At 45.5% G+C, this 22,306-nt stretch overlaps 1 protein-coding gene across 16 annotated transcripts; it reads left to right on the top strand.

Annotated features, from left to right (window-relative positions):
* The first annotated feature begins 32 nt into the window (after positions 1 to 32).
* CCP110 (centriolar coiled-coil protein 110) lies at positions 33 to 22,163 on the top strand. Of its 16 annotated transcripts, none has more exons than XM_065030655.1 (16): positions 33 to 137; positions 1,019 to 1,144; positions 3,865 to 4,021; positions 4,976 to 5,104; positions 6,544 to 8,116; positions 10,064 to 10,185; positions 10,321 to 10,504; positions 11,952 to 12,091; positions 12,463 to 12,579; positions 12,801 to 12,902; positions 13,156 to 13,272; positions 13,742 to 13,821; positions 14,365 to 14,427; positions 15,073 to 15,132; positions 15,693 to 15,775; positions 20,117 to 22,163. In XM_065030655.1, exons 3-16 carry the CDS (start codon positions 3,875 to 3,877, stop codon positions 20,167 to 20,169), a joined length of 2,970 nt encoding a protein of 989 aa, XP_064886727.1. In that variant the 5' UTR covers positions 33 to 137; positions 1,019 to 1,144; positions 3,865 to 3,874; the 3' UTR covers positions 20,170 to 22,163. The 16 variants fall into 16 exon arrangements, with proteins under 16 accessions (XP_064886727.1, XP_021151405.2, XP_005508547.2 ...); XM_021295730.2 differs by lacking the exon at positions 20,117 to 22,163 and adding an exon at positions 16,773 to 16,913 and having other exon boundaries at positions 35 to 137; positions 10,061 to 10,185; XM_005508490.3 differs by having other exon boundaries at positions 67 to 137; positions 10,061 to 10,185.
* The last annotated feature ends 143 nt before the right edge of the window (positions 22,164 to 22,306 follow it).

Below are 22,306 nucleotides of genomic sequence, written 5' to 3'. Positions count from 1 at the left end.
CAGCTAACCGGGGCGGGGCCGTTGTTCCGCCAGCCAATCCCCGCTCGGCACCGCCCCCGGCGGACGCGGAGGAGGTGGCGCGGAGGCGCAGGCGCAGAACCAGGGCCGGCGGCTCCGGGGCGGAGCGAGCTGCTCAGGTAAAGGGCGGGGCAGCACTGCGAGAAAATATCGGTTATTCCAGATAAAAAATGGCGTAAATAAAAATTAACGGTGTTAATGAAAGGAAAGGTACCGCTGCCCAGAGAGTTGCCGGTGACCTGTGTGTCCGCTGTGTGTCAGGGAGCTTTGCCAGCTATGCCAGCTAATGCAGTATTAATATTAGTTATTTTTCAATTAATTATTGTATTTCTAGATCCAATGTTCTATGTTGTAGGAAACAATTACTTTGCAAATACAATAGGCTCAGGCAGGATCTCTCAGCAAAGCAATTTTTTTTAATAACGATATTGCGACAGCAGGTGTTCTACCTAAATGCAGACACACATAATAGGGCAAACCCCCTGCTTATATCCCCCCAAAATCCCGGCCGCAGTTTCCCTCCCCTGTTCCCCATTGGCTGGTGCTTCAGGGTTTACAGACTATCCCGATGCACACAATACCCTGCCCCTTATCAGTCTATCTAAGATACGGATTCCTGGTGCTTTGGCTACGCTTCCCCCTAAGGTAACTTGTCAATACAGGTATCAGTATGTATACAGGTAGCAGTATATATTCTGGAAAAAGACTGTGTTTTACATTAAGTATTCATAGTCTGATGTCTCTCGGTCCTTCCACTTAAATTAACTTGTCAATACAGGTATCAGTATGTATACAGGTGTCAGTACGTATTCCAGGAAGAGGCTGCGTATTACATTAAGGATTCATAGTCCGTTGTGTCTCGGTCCTTCCCCCCTGCTGGGGTCAGGCGCCAGGTTCTCAGTTATATAAAAACACCAGTTCTTCCTTAAACGTTCCTGACATATATTGTATATATCTCACATCTAACTATGCATTCCCGCCTGTCACAACCCAAACCCAGGGCAGCGGTTCCTGTGACCCCAGCTGAGGGGACAGAGCATCACCCCGGGAAAGCGGCGGGAACAGAACAAACCGGCTGCTCGGTCTAGAAAAGAACAGCGCAGCAAGGGAAGGAGTTTGCCTTAACGTAAGTGAGGATTTGGACTGGTTTTGTGTTCTCTGTGGGAAGGATGGGAAGAAGCTGACTGTGCGGTGAGGAACTCTTGCCAGCCAGAGGTGGGACAGGCTGTTAAACTGGGTTTAGAGGGGTTTGTTTTGTTTTAATAGCCAAGATAATATTTGTCACGCATTGTCCTCGCTGGTTCAGAGCATCTCAGATATTATTTTCTGTTTGTGGTCTTGTGCTCCTGCCAGGTGTATCTGAGAAAAATCAGACATATATGCAGACACATAACAAATAATGGAACATCTAATTAAATGTCTTACACATTTAATAATCTTTTGATAAACGACTGAATCACTTCAGATTAAAGATGAAGACTTAAAAAAAATCAATAATATTTAGCATGTTGAAGAGGTAACAGATGAAGGGGTTGTTTTTTAAACGAGAGTGACAGCTTTGACATCTCTAAACGCTCACTGCGAACTCGATGTTTCCATAGATCCGTGTTAATTTTGGCTGGGCTGGGTGCTGGCACACAGGTGTGTATTTCTGGACCTGCCTCCCGGGTCTCATTCCTGTTCCTGCGGTGGGTGGCCCAGCTGGGGCGGGACAGGACGTCTGCGGTGACAGCGCTGCTGTCCCAAAGGGGCTGTGAACAAGTTCTCGCATTTGTCTGCCTCAGCGCAGCATGTTCCATGAAATCGATACCTGCTGGCATGTCTGCGTTCCTGGCGGTGCGGGACTGCTCAGCCATAGGGGATCTGAGGTGACACGGCAGGACAGACGTCACTCGTGCCCACAGGGCGGCTGGCTCAGCTGCAGGGTGGGAGCCCCGGGGTGGGAGCCAGGATGGCCCCAGTCCCACCTCACCCCTCTGGAATCGCAGCTGGGAGCTCACCCAAAGGTGACGGGTGTGTCCCGCCCGGCTCGGGTGTGTGAGGAGCTGCGCTGATCGAGCTCACGTCCCTTCCTAGACCTGATCATTTCCAGCTGAAGGGAGATGCTGAAGATGCTGAAGGGAGTGGAGCATCTCCCGTGTGAGGAAAGGCTGAGGGAGCTGGGGCTCTGGAGCTGGACAAGAGGAGACTGAGGGGGGACTCATTCCTGGGGATCAATATGGAAAGGGGGAGTGTCAGGAGGATGGAGCCAGGCTCTTCCCGGTGACAACCAGTGACAGGACAAGGGGCAATGGGTGCAAACTGGAACACAGGAGGTTCCACTTAAAGATGAGAAGAAACTTGTTCGGGGTGAGGGTGGCAGAGCCTGGCCCAGGCTGCCCAGGGAGGTTGTGGAGTCTCCTTCTGTGCAGACATTCCAACCCGCCTGGACACCTTCCTGTGTAACCTCATCTGGGTGTTCCTGCTCCATGGGGGGATTGCACTGGATGAGCTTTCCAGGGCCCTTCCAGTCCCCCACATTCCGTGACTCTGTGAGCAAGCTGCTGCCGGACCGTCCGGCCCTGGCGCGGGCGGCACGGCGGAAGAACCGGGGAGGGGGCGGGGCGGTGACAGGGGGCGTGGCTGTTGCAGGGGGCGGGGCAGCTGCGGAGGCCGCAGGTCAGTTCCGTGCGGGTGTTGCTGGGTGCTGATTCGGGGCTCCGCGCAGGTATCGAGCGGCTGCTGGGAACGCGGCGTCTTGGGGGCTGCTCGGCGGGCCCTGCCCCGGGGGTTGGGAAAAGCGGCTGTGGTGTGCGCGCTGCCGCCGGGCAGGAAGGGCCGCGGGGCCCAGGCCCGGCCGGCGGGGCCACCTGCCCCCAGAGGGGCTGCGGGGCGAGGGAGCCGAGGGAGAGGCCGCCGCCCGGGCTCGGGCGCAGCGGGGCGGCCTGTGGCGGGCTCGGCGCGGTGGGAGGAGGACGAGCTGGGCCGCGGGTGGCGGGGGAACAAAGCGCTGTGAGGCCGGGCCGGGCGGTGATCGGCGCTGACTGTCCCCCAGCCCTGCCCGGGTCCCCCCCCAGCCCTGCCCGGGTCCCCCCCCCCAGCCCTGCCCGGGTCCCCCCCCCAGCCCTGCCCGGGTCCCCCCCCCAGCCCTGCCCGGGTCCCCCCCCCAGCCCTGCCCGGGTCCCCCCCCCAGCCCTGCCCGGGTCCCCCCCCCAGCCCTGCCCGGGTCCCCCCCCAGCCCTGCCCGGGTCCCCCCCCCCAGCCCTGCCCGGGTCCCCCCCCCAGCCCTGCCCGGGTCCCCCCCCCAGCCCTGCCCGGGTCCCCCCCCAGCCCTGCCCGGGTCCCCCCCCCAGCCCTGCCCGGCTCTGAGGAGACGGGGCTGGAATTGGTGTTTTTGGGGCAGCATCAGCAGCTGTTCCTGCAGGAGGAGACTCATGGGAGTGAGACACCAATTCCTCTCAGCCCCCTAAATATAAAGGCTGGTCTTGCTTTAATACCAGGTTCATTCTTTTAATTTTTAAAATTTGTCTGCGATTTTTTTTTTTTTTTACAATTGATAAGAGCTTAAAGATTAAGTCTTTGATAGAAATTGTTAAAATTATCCATTGCGCGTGTAGTTTTGTAGACCTTGATTATCTCAGTGCTTTTTTCTCGGTGTACCTGTGATCATCTTTTTTTCGTGCAGATTCTGTGTTTATATGGGAAAACAAAACCAGCTTTGCAGCTTTTGTTAATGATAGTAGGAAGAGAAACTTAATTGAGTTTTCTAATGTAAAATTTGTTTCCCAGAATATAGTGGTACAAATTTAGCTGTGCTACTGTTTTCCCTTCATGGTCTTGCAGTAGTAACGCTGTTATTTTTTGCAGCTTAGTTAACATGAAGATGGAAGACTATGAAATATTCTGTAAGAAGCATCTTTCCAGAATCCAAGCAGAGGCAATAAAAAGAGAAACCGCTTTCCCCGTTCAACAGAAAAACATCTCCCTCATTCAATTCCGTGGAATTCCTGTGCTTTCCCCTCTGGTAAGGGCTTTTTTCCCTTCCCTGGTGCACTGACTGTGCCTTCAGCTCTCGCTTTGTTGCCCACACGTAGTGATTCCTCTGAAGGTGCAGGTGTTTGAGCTGTGGTCTGGCCTGCCGCTTGGTGTGTTCTAAGCATTCCTAACCTTAATTTTACCAAGTAAAGGGGTAAAATGTGCTTCTGTCATATTGACTACGTTTGCTTTCATTCTGTGCCGTTTGTTATCTTCACAAGGGGAGTAAAAGTGTTTGTGGTATTAAATAGAAGAGTGTTACTGCTGGGCTTAACTTCACGTAAAATCATATTGACGCTCCAAATAGTGAACATGCGAGTTTGTTTGAAAATGTCAAAGAAAAGCAAATACTGAGATAATTAAAAAGCTTTTAAGTAAACGTATTTTTGCGTGTGTTTGCAGCTTTCTCTAACGTGTTTCCCAGGCTCATCAGTTCTGTTAAGTCATTCGATGTTTGATGCTCGATGCCCAGCGGAAGGCGGGTTGTTTGTGCGGTTGTGCAGCTGAGTCCCTGTGACCGGAGAGACGCTGGAACAACCGTCTCCGAACCCCATCATACGGATATACATTGGAGACTTAACCATCTATTTAATTTACAAATGAGTGGATATTTTAAGGTTTCATAGAAGAAATGCATAATTAATTTTGTAGAACTCTGTGAAACCAATTCTTGTAGATGTGGTTTTGTAGATCTGCACTCGGAGCCCTGGGTTGTTTTAACTTGATGCTGTGTCTTGTAATGTCGATACAAGTTTTTCATAAACTATCATTTAAATTCATGTTCATTTGCATGTGTGCCAAGAAGGCATTTTGTGTATCTTCCATCTCGGATGATTGTTGTTCTTCTGTTGTTCTGTTGCTTTTCTTTTTAATTTATTTCCGTAATTTCGTATTGGAATTCACATTTGTTGCTATAAACTGTGTTTCTTACCCTGTTTTGCAGCTCAGCCTCGAAAAGAAAAAGGAAATCCAGCAATATAAGCAGAAAGCACTGGATCTGGAGACCTGGAGACGGAACTCTCAGAAAAGAGCTTTACTGAATCGTGTACAGGAGATTCTAGAAAATGTTCAGGTACCGTTAGTCCAAAGCTGCCTTACACCTCGAGAGAAAGCAGCTGCTTACAGACATTCTGAGAAAGCATTCACAATATAAACGTGGAATTAATAGCGGTTAACGCTACAGAACCAGCATTTGATAGTATTTCGTGCTATGTCACCCGATAATTGATTTTGAGTGATAACATTGGTGTTCGTTGTAATGCACGGGACGTGCTGTTCTGCTTGTTTTGGTGCGTACAAAAGACAGATCACAGCACGTGACCGACTGTTATTTTTGTAACTGTTTGAAACAACTGGATTGTAAAAACAAACGGACAAACCCCTGGAGTTGGTGCAGCTGGTTTGCTTTATTTCACTGAATTACAGAGCAGTTTGGGTTGGAATGGACCTTCAAAGGTCATCTAATCCAACCACCCAATTTGCAAGCTTATAGCTTAATCAGAAAGTAATCTATATTCAACCTTAATTGCAGAAATAAAACTGCCTTCACAACAACTTGCAGTTGTTTTGTGTGCTTTATAATTTTACTGCAGCTATTTTGTGTTCTTTGCTGCATCAGTGATGAGTTTAGTAGAGATTGAAGTTGCAAAGACTATTAATTACATCTCGTCGAGTGGGAGCCTTTGTCTTTGCAACAGTTGTAACGGTCTTTAAATTAACCTCTTGCTTAAACAAGTACAGTTCCATTTGGTTTGCTGAGTTCCTTGAGGTGACAAACGTACCGTCCTGGTTTGTGCCGTGTGCTGGGCTTGGAGAGCACACCGGGAACAATACAATGAAATACAAAAGTAAGGGTATTTTTCAAAGGTTTCCTCTTGATAACTGAGTTACAGTACATAGGATAACCCATAGGATAATCTTAGTGTGAGAATCCTTTTAAACAAACGCTGGCTAGAAGTAGCATGTAATTCTCACTTAAATGAAGTTGTTTAGTCAAGTACTTGACGAACAAAATTTCATATTTCATTGCCTCTGGATTAGGAAAGAAGTTACGAAATATTCCACTGTTTTTGTTAGGAACTATTTTGATTTCTCCCCAGCTGTCTGTAGGTTAAACAGTATTTCATGCTGATTTTTTTTCAATTACATTTCTCATTTAATGTAAAGATATTTTCGTATTTTAAGAGGAATCTCGGAAGATAATTTGAAACCACAAAATTAGGTGAATATGTCCAAATTACCTTGTGAAGAGAAGAGCACGTTTGCGTTCGGGTCCTTGGTATCAGTAAAAATTCTGAGCGGACCATCGTTCAAATTCATGTTTTAATTCCAATAATCTTTTTTCTTATTGCAAAGAGCGCTGCACTCTGTGTAATTTGAAGGAAATTGGTAGCAGTCAAACTGAAAATTTGCATTGGTTTTTGGCAGAATTCTTCAGGTGACGCTTGCAGCGATTTGAGGAAATATCATCCAAAATGCATGATTTCTTTATTTTTCAATTTTGATTTGCAGATCAGGAAAGGACCTGGTGGGAGTGACATGAACGCACGAGAGGCTGAGAATACTTGTCCTGACCCGGCTTCCAAAGCTCCGGCTGACTTGGCAGCTCCGTCAGACGTCGGTTTGTGTTCCGACGTTGGTCCCGCGGAACCGGCGCAGACGCCGGGGCCACCGGACAGCGCTGGGCAGGTGACACCCGGTGTGACACGGGCAGCTAAAGCAGTGGAAGAAAATGTGTTTTCAGAGCAAAGCGAGGGTCACCGCAAAGCTGCCCCGTGTCTGAGGGCCGCATCGCCCGACACCGCGTGTGACAAGCTGGCGTCCCAGAAGGACCCGTGTGGCACCAGTCTGCAGAGCCTGCTGAAGAAATCCAGGGAGTGCGTGGAGAAAGAGCAAAGCAAGCGGAGCTCCAAAAGTAACTCCAAGAGGAGCGTGAGCGAAAGTCATTCAGATAAAGAGAACGATGGGGTTAAAACAACTGACTCCGGGAAAGAAAGAGCAAAGCTTACAGGCAGGACTTGCGCTGCTCCCACACTTGATAAGCCCAGTCTTAATAAATCAAACACCCTTCTCCAAGGTGCCTCTGCTCATACAAATAGCACAAGTGTATCAGCTTTGTCCAGTTTTTCAAAGGTGGACATACCTATGAGAGTTGGAACACCACCCCCATCGGTGGATTCTGATTCGGATGAAGAATTCAAAAAGACTTCAGTGTTTGATCGTGACAGCAGCATTGTTAGGAGCCTCACAGGCTCTTACTCCAAATTACCAAGCCCGGAGCCAAGCATGAGCCCTAAAATGCACCGGAGACGCCCAAGACCTTTATCGATGGGACACATCGTCATAAGTAACCCCGTGAATGCTTACGAGTTGAGTCCTAAGGGCAAGAGTAGAGCAATGGATTTAATCATGCAAGATCTTGCAGATAAAAATAACGTGTCTGAGTCAGCGCCAAAGTTCCTGCTGGACTTGGTGAACCCCAACAGAGCTCCCGGTGTCCACAGGAATTCCTCGGGCCCTGGTGACGGGGTGGGGGTCGGCAAAGCAAATCGCCTTTCCTTCGGGCACTCGGACGGCAGAGCAGCGTTGTTGGCCGCCCCGGAAGGACGGACAGCGCTGGACAGCAGAGGGACATATAAAATAGAGACCAGCGCTGATCCTGTCCCTCCAAAATCCAGTGAAGCGTTTGCCGTCAGTCAGGCTGCAGGAACACAGAAGCTCCTGGCTGTGAATGAGACCAAACCCTCCGCTTTGCTAGAAAACATGAAATGTAATTCTCCAGTAGAGCTCAATAAATCTTACGACGTAGAAAACCCGTCCCCGCTGCTAATGCCGAGCAAGAACACGCGCCAGCAGATGGACACGCCAAGCGTTGCCCTGGCAAGCGAGCAGTTTCCAGAAAATAGTTTTGAAAAGGTGAAACGTAGACTTGATTTGGACGCTGCCAATTGCCAAAAAGAAAACAGTCCCTGTGTTGTAACAGCTGGAATGGAAGAACAAGAGCAGCAGTGGTTGCAGGACCAGAAATACGCTGTGAGATCGGTTTACATCCCGAAGAATTCAGCCCCTGGCAGCGCGGCAGCAGGTAACACGTCGCTAGAGTTGCCGCGTTTTCTGAAGCTTCTCAGTTTCTAAGTCTTTTAGGAAAAAACCTGATGATCGTTAGTCATTGCTGGTTCTAAATCAATATATAAATCAAAGGCTAAAGTTTTACTGAGTGTAAATTATCTTTTCTTTTCAGTGACTTCATTCTTTCTCTAGTTTTCACTTCATGACAAATTCCGAAATTCAGGTTTCTACCCGAGCCGTTTGTAACCGCTCCGGAACGGCAGAACTGCTGTCTTGGCAGTTGCTTGGAGTCAGGAGTCTTGTAACAGCGATTGGTAACAAATACTTGATTGAACAATGTGAAGAAGCGTCAACCAAAACGCTATCAGTTTTGTGAATTCAGTGTTTATTCTCAGGGGTATCATTTGACACCACAAATACTAGTTACCCATTTGGATGGAGAAATTTTAATTCAGCTTCACTAAGAAAATGCTGTCTTGTACCATTATATAGGTGTTTTCTTCCAATTCAAGACTGTTACATCTGTGTCTCTACCAAATCAAGCTGAAGTGGCATAAATCATATTAATTCACTTGAGCAAGTGTAATTATACTGTTCTCAGAGCAGGATTTTTTTGTCCCTATTTTAATACAGCTTCGGTTGATGTTACTGCTGTTCCATTCTGTCACAGAGGCCCCCCAAGGTTAGTTTAAGGGACAGCAGGGTCCAAAACAACTTGTATTAAACCAGTGAGAAACAGGGTTTAGCACTCCAAAAGTGACTTGAATACAGGTTCGGATATCAGTTGAGGAAAATTATGAAGGGTCAGCAACTAATACAACAGGAGTTCCCCAGAGTGCATGCACGTGGCTCCACCAGAACAATGCCGGAGCCGCCCCTGAGTCCGGGCAGAGTCCACACCTGCCTGAACACGGTGTGGGGTTATTGTAAAGGGACACACGTACTCGTACTGAGTACGGAAAGTGTACACTCGCCATCCTGCGAGGGGAAATTTATAGTACACTCGCAATCCTGCGAGGAGAAACACACGTGCAAATGTGCATGGAATATTACACGTGCTCATGTGGAAGGATGGGAGGAAAATACACCCGCCATTCTGCGAGGATTAATTTGTACATGTGCTGGTATTGAGCATGGGAAGTACGCGTGCAAATGTGCACGGAAAGTATCAATACACGTGCAAATGTGCACGGAAAGTATCAATACACGTGCAAATGTGCACGGAAAGTATCAATACACGTGCAAATGTGCACGGAAAGTATAAATACACGTGCAAACGTGCACGGAAAGCAGATACACTCTCAATCCCGCGAGGGTTACTTTTCCTCACAGCCGCGGCGGCAAGGCAAGCGGAGTCTCCGTCCCGGGGGGGCAGTGGCTCCTGGCGGCAGCGGCTCAGCTCGTGCTCCACGAGATCCGCGCAAGGGGCGGAATCTCGACGGGAATCCCGTTTTTACAGCCCGATCAGATCTGACTGTGGGCATTCCAGAAGCTTCTCTGCACCCCCACACTGGCTGTGGGTGCCCCTGGCGCTTCCAAACATCCCCCACACTGGCCCGGGCACCCAGCGGCTCCCTGGTGCCTCTGCGCTCCCTTCTCCTGTCTCTTAACGGCCCTGGCCAGGGGCTCTGGGGCCAAACAAAAGCAGCTGTCAGGCTCAAGCAGCAGAGAGAGGGAGATGTGTCTGCTCCTTCCATAGTGGAGGACGGAGGGGGAGAGAGGGGGTTTGCATTCTGCCACACATTCACATGCTTATTCCCCAAATACGAACACTCAAATATTTTGAAGAACTGTAGTAACTGATGAGATTCTTTGCAACACGTAATGGAAACTTGACATGGAAGATAAATTGTACTTTTTTACTGATGATGCCACTTGCTCCTGTTTAAAGCGTGTATATCTGTGGCAAACTCACATAGGCAATATTGAATGCTTGATTCTCTGCAATGTGTTTTCTCAGAAGATGTTTTAAAAACCAAAATGTTGGCCTTTGAAGAAATGAGGAAGAGGCTTGAAGAACAGCACGCACAGCAACTGTCGATCCTGATAGCGGAACAGGAGAGGGAACAGGAGAAATTGCAGAAGGTAAGGTAAAACACTCTAAACAAAGGTCACGTATGTTGTATTGTGGTTTGTCAGGAAGCACTTGGGTTTAAAATGTATATTCTATTGCTTTGCAGAGTTAGAAAATAGTCTAATAGTTGATTCTGTCTTTTGTAGGAACTGGAAGAGCAGGAGAGAAAGTTGAAAGGAAAGAAGATTGCTACAACAGAAATAGAGATTTCCAAAGTGAATATTAACAGCAGGATGGAGTTGGAGTGGAGGAAGAAGAGCGAAAGCGGCTTGCTGGAAAGCGTGGAGCCTGAGCTGGAGACCGTCCGGCACGCCAACTCCACCAGCATCGGTAAAACCGCGAGCGCAGAACGTGGGTGGATGGAGCGCTGTGCTGTGCGGGTGACCGGGCTGTTCCTGTCCCGTGTCACCACGTGCCCACAGCTGCTGCCCTCAGCTGCCGACAGCGTCCGCAGAAGCAGTCTCTGTCGCATTTTTGCCTCGCTGGCGTTTAGCGCAGTTTCAGCCGTCCTTGTACTGCTCCATTTGTGTCTAGTTGTTCCAGGGCATGTTTGAGGAGAACAGGCTAAGAGTCAGATGAGGGATGGAGGGCAAGGGGGGGTTGCATTGTGCACAGAACGTTCGTCCTCAGCTGTGGCTGCGCAGGTGGGACAGGACATCGCTGGGGAGGGTTCCGGGGGCTGTGCTGGGGTCTTACCTGCAGGGAACACCTTTCACCTCCTCCACATTAGGTTCATAGAATGATTTTGGTTGGAAAAGACCCTCAAGGTGATCAAGTCCAACCATAACCCACCCCTGGCACTGCCCCATGTCCCGAGAACCTCATGTCCGTCTGTCCAGCCCTCCAGGGATGGTGACTCCAGCACTGCCCTGGGCAGCCTGTTCCAACGCCCCACAGCCCTTTGGGGAAGAAATTGTTCCCAGATCCAACCTCAGCCTCACCTGGCGCAACTTGAGGCCGTTTCCTCCGCTCCTGGCGCTTGTTCCTGGGGAGCAGAGCCCGACCCCCCTGGCTCCAAGCTCCTTTCAGGCAGTTCAGAGATCAGAAGGTCTCCCCTCAGCTCCTGTTCTCCAGCTGAACCCCCAGGTCCCTCAGCCGCTCCATCACACTTGTGCTCCAAAACAAAAGCTTGCGCTTTGTCTTCCTGGCAGATTTTGCTGGGAGATGAATCTGAAATAGAGAGGTTGCTTCTTGCCTGTAACTGACCTTGTAAACGAAGCTGCTGCCTCCAAGCTGAGTTCTGTTTCTTGAGTGAATTAAAGTGCACTTACTGAATGCAGGTGGGAATTGGATATTCTAGCAGGCAAACAGCAAAGGGACTTCCATTTGAGAGTAGAACTGCATGATTATTCCTCCTTCATTTTTAGGATCTGTGATAGTGACATTAAACACTTTAAGACCATTTTCTTTGAGGTGCTTTGTGAATAAGATTTTCTGTAGCAATTTTAACATTAAGGAAGTGATTTTTTTCATGCTGTAGCATATGGACATTTTTCCTCCCAATACTAAGTAATATAATCTGCAGCTTGAATAAGAATACCTACCAGCACTGGGAGCTGCTTTGTTCTTAAGCCCAAAAAGGCTTCCTGACTGAAACCAGAGTTAAAGTTTGTATATGTGCTTGATTTTATCTACATTTGTTGTTTTCATGGAGCGCTGCGTTTGTGTTCCAGCTGAAATGATTGTGTGTGTGTGTGTGTGTGTGTGTACGCACACGCAGTCGTTACTTCATGGACGAAGTCTGTGTGTTGAAGTGTCCGTTCTGCGTTGTGTGCAGGTTTTGCTCGTGCTGCAACACCCACCAGCTTTGCTTCAACAAGCGAAACGTCGTTCTTTCTCTGGGGCCCGTCAGGTAGTGGAGTTATAAAAACCTCAGTGTCTCGGCCAAGTAACAGGATCAAAACCAGGTGGACTCAGGTAAAGGGGGGAAAAAGGGGTTTATTTGTAGCTTAAAAAGCCCTCTGGTTTTTGTAAGGCACTGTTAACATTGTAATAGCTGCGCAGTAATAAATCTCCCAGAAATCAGTATCCCTTCCTATATCAACTTTGATTACGGAAGAGAACTATATAGGATATTTTTCTCAGTGTTCATATATGCAAAATCATAATATAACAATATTTTGCTTCTGCTAAGTTAATATAATGGTGGGTGCTTCTGGCCTAGCCGAAACTTCAACAGCTGCTTTCTTACTTGAAAACCTATGTCACATGGTTGATGTTATTTGAGAAATAATTAATAATTCTTGCTTTGTTATGGAATGTTTAGAAGCTGTTTCTTTTCTTTTAAGGTTTTCAGTCCAGAGATACAGATGAAGTTTGACAAGATCACTGCTGTGGCCAAGGGCTTTCTCACTCGGAGACTCCTGCAGACAGAGAAGCTGAAACATCTTAAGCAGACTGTAAAAGTAAGATCAGCGTCTTTATTGTGCAGCTTCTCCTCCTGCTTGTTTTTGCTCCTGTCTTTAATGGTTGGAAGGATTTGGGAATGTCCATCAGTGAACATGTGAGCGTCACATTGCTCAGTGTCCCCAGGTCCAAGGCTGCGCGTCCTGCTCGCAGCGTGAAACGGTCCTTTCTCCTGCAGGACTGTGCTTCGTGCTTCACCTCATTTTCCCGTCTTCCGCAGGACACTATGGAGTTCATCAGAACTTTCCAGTCTGAAGCACCATTGAAAAGAGGAAACGTTTCAGCACAGGACGCGTCCCTGCATGAGAGAGTAATGGCTCAGGTGACGCTATTTTAACTTCTTAAAACAACTTCTCTAGCTATTCTGCTTTTGTAGAATAAATACGGTGACTTTGAACAAAGCCAAAAGTTTAAACTGTGGCCCTCAACAGAAGATTCCATTTTTGTGCCCACTCATTAAGAGATTTTAAAATGATCTTTTCAAGTGTTTAGATTGAAAGCAAGAGGAGCTTGATGATCGAAACCATGGGACTGTTAACCAAATAATTGGTTGTAATTTTGATTATTCTTTCCAGCTGCGAGCTGCTTTGTATGACATCCACGACATCTTTTTTACAATGGAGGCAGCGGAAAGAATGAATATTCTGCGTCACGATCGTGAAGTTCGTAAAGAGAAGATGCTCAGGCTAATGGTTGGTTCTAGTCAAGAGAATGTAAATTGTGTTAAGAGTTTAAGTACTGAATCATTTTGCTTTCAAGAGATTCTTCCTCACCCAGTAAAAAGCTTTTAAAATCTATTTCTTGTTTAATTGTGCTTCTCTAGGTACTGTCGTCAAATAAAAAGACATCACTGCAGTAGGAGATTGATACGGTGAAACTTTTAGTGCATAAAAATAGAATGGAAAACATGGTGAAAGTAATAACGAAAAGTTCACGCTTTAAATATGAGTTCATTATGGCATACAAACTTTTAAAATCTGATAATATAAGGAAGATCCTATAATTTATAGAAAGAAAATAACCCTTGAATTCAGCCTGAATGTGAGCTCAGTACTGAAAACACTGGTGGGGCTGTTTTACGGTGGGGCAGGTGATGTGGGGTTGAGCTCTATAAGAGCAGTAACTATTGTTACTGTTGGTTCTGTCCTTTTGCTTTGTTAGGATAAAGTGAAGAGCCCAAGGGAGAGGGTGACGCTTTCCACAGCCACACAGAAGTCTCTGGACAGGAAGAAATACATGAAGTACGTGCAGTTCTGCCTGGGACGGGGGCGCGGGGATGGGAGGAGACATTGGGAACAGGGAAACGATGGTTTTGGGGTAACAGCTGCTTTGCAAGCTGGGAGGAATGAATAAATGAAGTCTTGAGGTGTGTGGTTATTTACTAATAGTAGTTTGCTCTTACTTTTAAGAAACTTATTGTTTGTATGGGAGAAAAATGTTAGTTCTAAGTTGTGTATTTCAGTGGTGAGCAAAGGGATCTCCGCGCACTTTGTGGTTGATTTTGTACATTGTAAAAAGTGCTCCAGGTTATTTTATCAATCTTTCTGAAGTGCTTAGCCCTGGAGATACCGGTTAAACTATCTCTGGCAAAGTTTTTGGGGAGATGTGGCAGATGTTACCCTGCGACACAGGAACCAAACACTTGTGCCACAAAAGTGACAGTCTGCACTAGGGCTGTGCCGGGGGGTGTGGGTGGAGATCCCGGCTGGGTTTGCTCTTGCTGTCCCTGTTTAAGACCTAGATGATGATTTTATTTTCATGTTTCGATACCTTTGTTTCACTAGGGCTTCGGAAATGGGAATGCCAAGTAAAAAAATAATCATAAAGCAAAAAACTCCTGAAAGCCGGTGAGTGAAGATGACGAGCTTCTAGAGAATTGTAGACTCTTAGATCTGCGTTGCTGGTTTGCCGTCAGTCCGCTCAATTCCTGCCACTATTGATGGCCAGTGATCAAATCTGATTTAGCATCGGCTGAGAAAAGGGTTCATTAGCTCGTTAGAAAATATTTATTCTAAGTCAGTTCTGAAATTTCATCTTCAGATGTTATTTATTTATGGCTTTCAATATCTGTGCTCAGGTTTGAGGTTTTTCTGAGAGATACACTGTTGGTATCTCTGAAGCTTCAGTTTGACACCACTACTGTTCTTCCCGTCACTTTGCAGTGTGATCATTGATATCTTTAGAAAGCTGTCAGAAAATAAGCAGCTTTCAGTTGCGAGGAAAAGTTCACGCTTCAATATGCAATTCAATCCTTTTTTTCCTGGCTGTTCTGATCAATGCGTAGGAACCCAGTTCTATCTGTGCTCTATTGTTTCTTTGTTTTAAATAGTGGAAGGAGTAATCCTATTCTGGAATTTTAATTCCTCCCACGTTTGCCTACACGTTTTGTGAGCTTTTTATGCGAAATGTGATGCGTAATTCAGTGTTCCTTACGAGATTTTTGTATGTTTAAAGAAGAGAAACAGCAGTAATAGGAGTTTGTCTTTTAACAGGGTGCTTCAACCAAATCAAGGACAGAATGCCCCCGTTCACAGGCTGCTTTGCAGACAAGGGTAAGGGCACTGCATGCTTAGAGCCTGAAAATGAACGTGAATGCAAAGTGCAAGAGCACAGTGATTTCTGAATCATATTTGCATATGCTGGGGCAACTCTTGTTCAAAGTAAAGCTAATTCTCGTGGTATTTTGAGAGAGTGATGAAGCTTTGTTTTACCTGATACTTGACAGAAGTATTTAGTGTTCTCATCCTCTCGTGTATTGTCTCCATTTACACTGTGTTCCAGCATTTCTATTTGTAACATTCATTCCATGAAGCTTTGCTTCCACTTAATTAGTGTATTTGTACGTGTAGACTGTGACGCCACGGTGTCTGAACTGAATTGGTTTCTCGAATCGAGTTGTAAAAATCGGCTGATGGGGAGATGTTCTCCCATTTAATGCATCTGCTTAAGCCATAATAATGTCAGTAGGAATTGTACATGTGCTCAGGAGGTGGCTTGGGAGACACTAGAAAATGTTTTCATGCCAAACGCAGTTTGATAGTGCCTTTATATTTTGGATACAGCCTTTCAACTTTGATGCAAGTGACTTATTAACTCTTTTATATTTAATTAGAACCCCTAAGACCTCAATGAAGGGGGTTGAGCAAAATAGAAAGAAGGCCTCAGAGAGCAGAGTGTCTAACAAGGCTCTTTCAGGTGTGTAGAAAACTGGTGCTTGGATCTTGTAGTAAGTAAGTTATTAGTATCTAGCAAAAGTAAATGGGGGATATATTGTTTTCCTTTTCTTGTGCACCCGCTTTGCTATGTCTTGACATTTAATCTGTCTCTTCAAACACACGTGCCGGTACCTTAACCATCCACTTCCAGGTTCTGTAAGCACAGGATATGGAATGTGCTGCGCAGCTCCTTTGCTTTCACTCCCCAGTTGCCCAATCATAAAAATGTTTGCCAGATCTCTTCACTGTACCTGTTGGAGAAGCCAATAGTAGTCAAACTAGGCGTGGAGTAGAATCCTGGTGTCATTACACCCTTAGTTTTGTGCACATGTGTAACTCGTCTTCAACACGAAGCGCGTTGAAAGGGCAGTGTCAGCTCGGCGTTGAGTCATCAGTCCTCAAGTTGTAGATATTACTGGAGTATCTTACAGGATGTTTGTCTTAACGATCCGATTTTCAAAGTGGAGTGTTCCCCAACTTGCATACAGATATCACTGATCGCTGACCTTCTATTGAAAAGGTTTGATAGTAGTGCCAAACCTCTCAGTTTTCAGCCCGTTCCAGCATGAAGGGAATAAACCACTGTGAAACATCTGATACAATTTCCGTATTTTTAATCAGATTTTAAATTTAAGTGACAAACCATAATTTATCAAAGCTTAAAGTGATTTATACATCTAAAAACCATTTAAGGTCTTAATTACACTTTGCGTTGCATGAGTAAAGTATAAAACTTGGGAATTTTTGGCAAATAAGGCAAATTATAATGTAGTAGGATTTCCTAATGATAATGTAGTAGGATTTCCAACTGTTTTCTATAGTGATCTGAATTATCTTTATTTATTACGTTATTAAACCATTCCTATAAGAGAAATTCTCCGTTTATTAAGTGCCCTGGCAGGGAGGATCCGAGGTTTAGTGCAGCGTGTGCGCTGTTTAAACACGATGTTTCTCCAGAGTGTTTGGTCTCTCCATAGCACTTTGTGAAGCCAAGAGACGTGGCGGTAGAAGAATGTGTAGTAAGAAACTCTGCGTACCCATCTGGAGCGCTGCAGGTTGAAGAAGTGAAAAATAAAGGAGGGCAAAATTAAAAAAGCAAACAATGAGATTACAGCCAAGGTTTGTTCCTTGTGTTTTTCTGTTGCCAAGCTCCGGGCGGCGCTGTCAGCGCTGCAGTGGTGCAGGGCGCTGGATCAGCTGCACTCGGTGACGCCACAGAAAAATTAGCAAAGCCACTAAATAATCTCTCAGAAATATAAAGAAGAAAATGAAGTAAGCAATGTAATCTTAACAACCATAAAGCCAGGGAGGCAAATTTTCATTTGCAAGTTTGCAAAACCGTGGCTGGTATGAACTGGGAAGTGGGAGTGCTGAAGAAAAGACCTCCAGCAGCTACAGTGTGACAGAGAGCAGTGGTCCCAGGGTGCTGTGACTGTCAAGCTCAGCATTTGTTTGAGGTTTGGATGCCATCCCTCATCTCGTGTAACTCACGCTCTGGTGTCAGACGCCCGTTAAGTTGTTCTTTCTCACCCCTCTGTGCCGCAGCGTGTGCTGTGCTGCTCAGGCCCTCAGGTTATCACAGGCATAACTGTCCAAGTTGTGACAGTAGGTAACTTGGCAATAAAAAGAATCCTTTGAGATACGTCTCTAAATTTCCCTTTGCCTTCCCTTATCGCTCTTTGTTGAGTATCTGGAAAGCTATTGAATGCGTCTGTGGAGGCTTTCCTGGAGCTTACAGCACACGTCTGACCAACGCTGTGCCGGCCGGTTCTGGTGGCACAACGTCACCTCATTTTGTGTTTGGACACCACGTGTGTTCTCAGGGCATAATACCAATCTTTCCATATGTTCCTTTAAATAGCTTGTAGTCAATGAACAGAAATGCATTCTGAAATTTGTAGATGGGGAACACTTAGCATGAAAGAAATGATCTGCATAATTATGCAATAATGAAAAAGCCTTAAGTTGAATATATTTCAATACTTCTCTTTATATATGGATAAAACATGACTAGTGAAAGGCTTGGCAGTATGTTGAATAGGGATTTTTTTAATTATTATTATTTTTTTAAAATCTTATTTTGAAGTACTAAATTATCTTTTCAAGAGAGATCCTTGACAATCATCTGTAATGAGGCAACAAGTTCTGTCTGGGAAGGACCATAGACAGGGACAATGTAATCTCAAGTCAATTTGAAAAGAAAGAATAAGAAGTCCAATGTGTATGCTGCTCTTATTTTAGCAGAAGTTGCACGTGTCAGAAAATAGAGTTGTAGCAATGGTTTGGTCTGGGCAATACAGGTTTTATTCATACCTGCAGCTATGTCAGGCTGCTACACTCCTCACCTGTAATCCTTAATTTCTTGTCTTCATTCATCCCTGGCTCCCAATTAAATTGTGTTTGTTAGGGAGGCAAAGGGAAGGAGAGTTAGTAGAATACAGCTATTATATATACATTTCTTATGCATCCAAATGAGATGCGAGGCAGACCCTTAGAAGAAAACAGTAATGTTCTCATCCAACAGTTTTCTTCTTTTATTCCTGTTCTTTCAATTGCTATTTTAAACTCTGCCTGTAAATACTTTGTAGCTTTAATACTGCTCCGATTGATTGTTGTCACTGACAAGAAGGTGTTTCATGTAGGAATCAACTGGTGACCCTAAATTTAGTGACTGTTGGTTTGTACTCCTTCCATCAGAGTTCAGTGCCGAAAAGTGCAAACTACTAAATCTGTAAAGAGTCTCATTTGTAGATTCCTTTTAAAAACTCTTTTCAATAGGACAGAGATGCTCAGTCAATAGGTGTGCCAGGCCGGGCATTCAGTGTGGTCTGATGGTGTTAGAAAGGAGGTGGTTGAGATCAGGGTCACACAGGGGTGTCAGGTGTGTGAGGGTCCCAGGGGTGTCAGGTGTGTGAGGGTCCCAGGGGTGTCAGGTGTGTGAGGGTCCCAGGGGTGTCAGGTGTGCGCTGTGGTGTGCGAGGGCCAGGCCAGCATGGTGGGAAGGCATTAGACACACTGTGTGTGAGCAGCCGCTCAGTTTGTGTCACAGGAGAGAGGCCTCATGTCAGTGCTCCCCGTGCCCCTAGAATAGACTGGGTCATAATTGTATTCAGAAGGACCATAACTCTCGAATGCTATTTGGCTTCTTCCGTCCCTTAGTTGAGATTGCTGGGGTGCTTTACACGTCCCTATACTGTCCTGTATGTGAGATCCTGTGTAACCTGGAGCACACCTGGGGAGAGCTCAGAGGTGCTGTCACGTCACTGACACAGTCCATCCGCCTCGGGTGTCCTGTGGGGTTCCATGTGAGCTGCAGAGCCCTGGAACCAGCGTGGGGGGAGCAGCATTTGGGGTGAGGGGGCAGTAACACTGGGGGTGAGGGGGTCCCGCTGCAGATGCTCTGCAGGTGCTTCCAAAGCTGCTTTGAGCTGCGCTGAATGTGGCCCCTGGGCACCTGTAACCACCACAGCTGTGCAGAGAGTAACCGAAGAGCGTCGAGAGGATCTTTGTCACTTGGTCACTCACTGTGTCACATCCACCCCGTTGCCTGCTGACCCTTTCCCGTGGCTGTCCTGCGTTCCCTGCTCTGGGTTGGCTCACGCTGCCGGACACGGGGTCACTGCCCCAGCCGCACAGAGGTTGTGCTACTGTTAAACAGCCTGCGGTGCTAAACCCTCGGTACTGGAGGATACTTGTGCTATGCATAGTATAATATGGTTTTATATGTATATATTTATGTATAATTTGGGGAGATTTGCTTATGTATTATTTTTGATTATTATACTTCAGCAGCTTTCTGTTTTTAAGGGCTCTGCCTGATGATGTTATTCATGCTGCACTTTTAATTCTGGTTGTGTATATTGACATATGGAAACCTACAGCTGTCCCTTGGTTTATTAATGAGGCAGCAGGGGAAAGGGGAAGAGTTAACTCTTTGACTTGAATAATATTTTAAATGGATTGTTTAGAAGTAGTACATAGCATAGTTAAACTCAGTCATTTATCCTCCGTCTTGGTGATGTGACAGACTTAAAAAATTGTGATTTGTAGTTGTAGATGTTTTAAAGTAGCAGAAAAGAAGATGGGATAGTTACTGAGGAAGAAAATACTATAAAATGCCGTTACTTTGAAACATATAGGTAGTTTATATAAGGCATTTTAGGTGTAACATGAAGGCTCATTTTAAAAGCAGCCACTGAATATATAATACTGCTTTAAAAAAATGATCCTAAACTTTTTCAGCTATTTTTGTTGCATGATCCTCTTACAAAAACCAGTAGTACTAATTGTAACATGGGTCATGTTTCTACTTCATTTTTAGGAGCATATGCAGGAAGAACCCAAAAAAAGAAGCCAAATGTTGTGACAATTTAAGACGACAGCACTCACTGGGATAATGTTTTATTTTCTGATGGCATTCTCAGCACTGGTTCAAATATTGTGTCTTCTATATGTATATTTAGAAATGATAAACGTACTTCATCGCATCCACATGACGACACATGAATACAATCGTATTGAAGTAACAAAGGGCTGTGAAGCTCTAATGCTCATGGGAAAACTGCATGTTAAAACTTATTATATATTCATACTGCTGTGTACACATAAGATTCATAATCTTGTTCATCTAAAGACCACCACGGGGCAACAGTAAGTTCAGCTGTGGCTTTTTCACACTCTAATTCTTGCATCTAACATATGCTTTTCGCATTACTTAAAATTGCAATTTCTGTGTATGATCGCCACCATAAATAAGTCGTGTGTATGTAGTTTGTTTCATACCACGAAGTTAAAGCAGTTAAATAACAAACCAAACCAAACCCAAGCTCTTCCGTCAGTGACTTTGTCAGCAGCCCTTTTGAATGTACCTGGTGTACTTTGAATGTACCTCGGTTTAAATACTAACGGCCTGAATGTTTTGTGTTTCTGCCGAGTGGGACAGACATGGATCCCGATGATCTGCTGGGCAGACAGATGTACTTTTAATTACTAAACTGAAACTGCACGTTTATATATGTGGTGGATCAACCCACTGTGCTGGAAGATTCCTAGGATTTTTCACCTTGTTGTCTACTGCATTTTCTTATGGAAACAACTTTTGGCCAAGATAAAGAGCCGTATATGTTCTACAAAAGTTTCAGAAGTCAAGATTTTAATTATTTTACCATTTTAGACTTATAAATTGTTGTCCACAAAGATAATTTGGATGTCTTCTATTTCATTGATGACAGACGCAATTTTTCAGAGCAGTTTCTCTTCTACCATGATCTAACAGGCCCTTGTTCCAAACTCATCCTTTCAGGAGGGGAGAAGAGTCTCTACCACATCCCAACAAGCACATTCTCATATTTATGAAAATCTAGCATGAAAAGATTGTGCTCTTACTTCACCTTGCTCTTCCTACTGATGGATACTATTCTAGCTTGAGGAATTCTGTAAGGCACTAACCTAACTTTGGAAGCTTTGTAGCGTGTTGACGTGGATATGAGAGATGAGAGACAGAAAATGTTGTGTTAAACGGGATGGAAGAGGAACGTTGGGCAGCGGTGTGTGGCACTGGCTGTGGCTTTTATCTGCCGCCAAGTCTGTCCCCTGCAGCTGGGGCCATTGGTAACAACAGATGTTTTATGCCACGCAGTAAGTTCCTCAGACTGCATGCTTGGAAAGTGCCAGAACGCTGCCCTAAACATTTTTAAGAATGACCCTGCTTGGTGGCTCTTTGCTATGAAGTTTATTTGAAAGCTTGGAGAGGGCTGCCCAGTGGTGTAAACTGAAGCGCTCACACCAGGATGACCCCCAGTTCATCCAAATGCTGCGGATCTTGAGCATTTCAGACGTAACACAAGATGCCAGAGACAAGATTCCTGCTCCAGCGGAATCCAGAGCTCTGGGTTGGTTCCCAACTGTCCCCAGAGGGGGAAACACCTCCGGAGAATAATGTCCAGTGATGGGATCACCCGTGTCAGTGACAGGTCACTGCTAAACATTGATGTTAAAGAGAGGCTGGTTTATGTGCTCTATTATTAGCATAGGCAATTAAAAAATAGATTAAGTGCTAGTAAAAGTGAGTGCTTACCTTGTGTTTCACATCTCAACCTCTTTTACTTTAAGCATGCTTCCAGTGTGTGTAATAAAACATTGCAGCATGAGGTTTTTTTAACTTTAATGAGGCCTTTCACTTGACAAGTGCCAGAATTTGGTTTTGTACTTGATGTGTTTTGTATTTAAACATATTTATGTTTTTATTTTGTGTGGAATTGTAATATCATTATAAAAGTGTATTTATTTTTGTACTTTATTTCATTTTCACCAGTCTTGCTTTTTACTTAAAATATACTTCACAATAAACTTAAAATCTCTAAAACAAACTGCATTTCTTTCCTTCTGGATTGAAAAATCACTTGAGGACATCACTGGTGGACAGCAGGGTGACCACGAGCCAGCACTGGGCCCTTGTGGCCAGGAAGCCAATGGTACCTGGGGTGGATTAGAAGGGGGTGGTCAGTAGGTC

Source organism: Columba livia, chromosome 15 (assembly GCF_036013475.1).
Source record: "Columba livia isolate bColLiv1 breed racing homer chromosome 15, bColLiv1.pat.W.v2, whole genome shotgun sequence".
Taxonomy (NCBI): domain Eukaryota; kingdom Metazoa; phylum Chordata; class Aves; order Columbiformes; family Columbidae; genus Columba; species Columba livia.
This window is presented reverse-complemented; position numbering and strand designations above follow the sequence as displayed.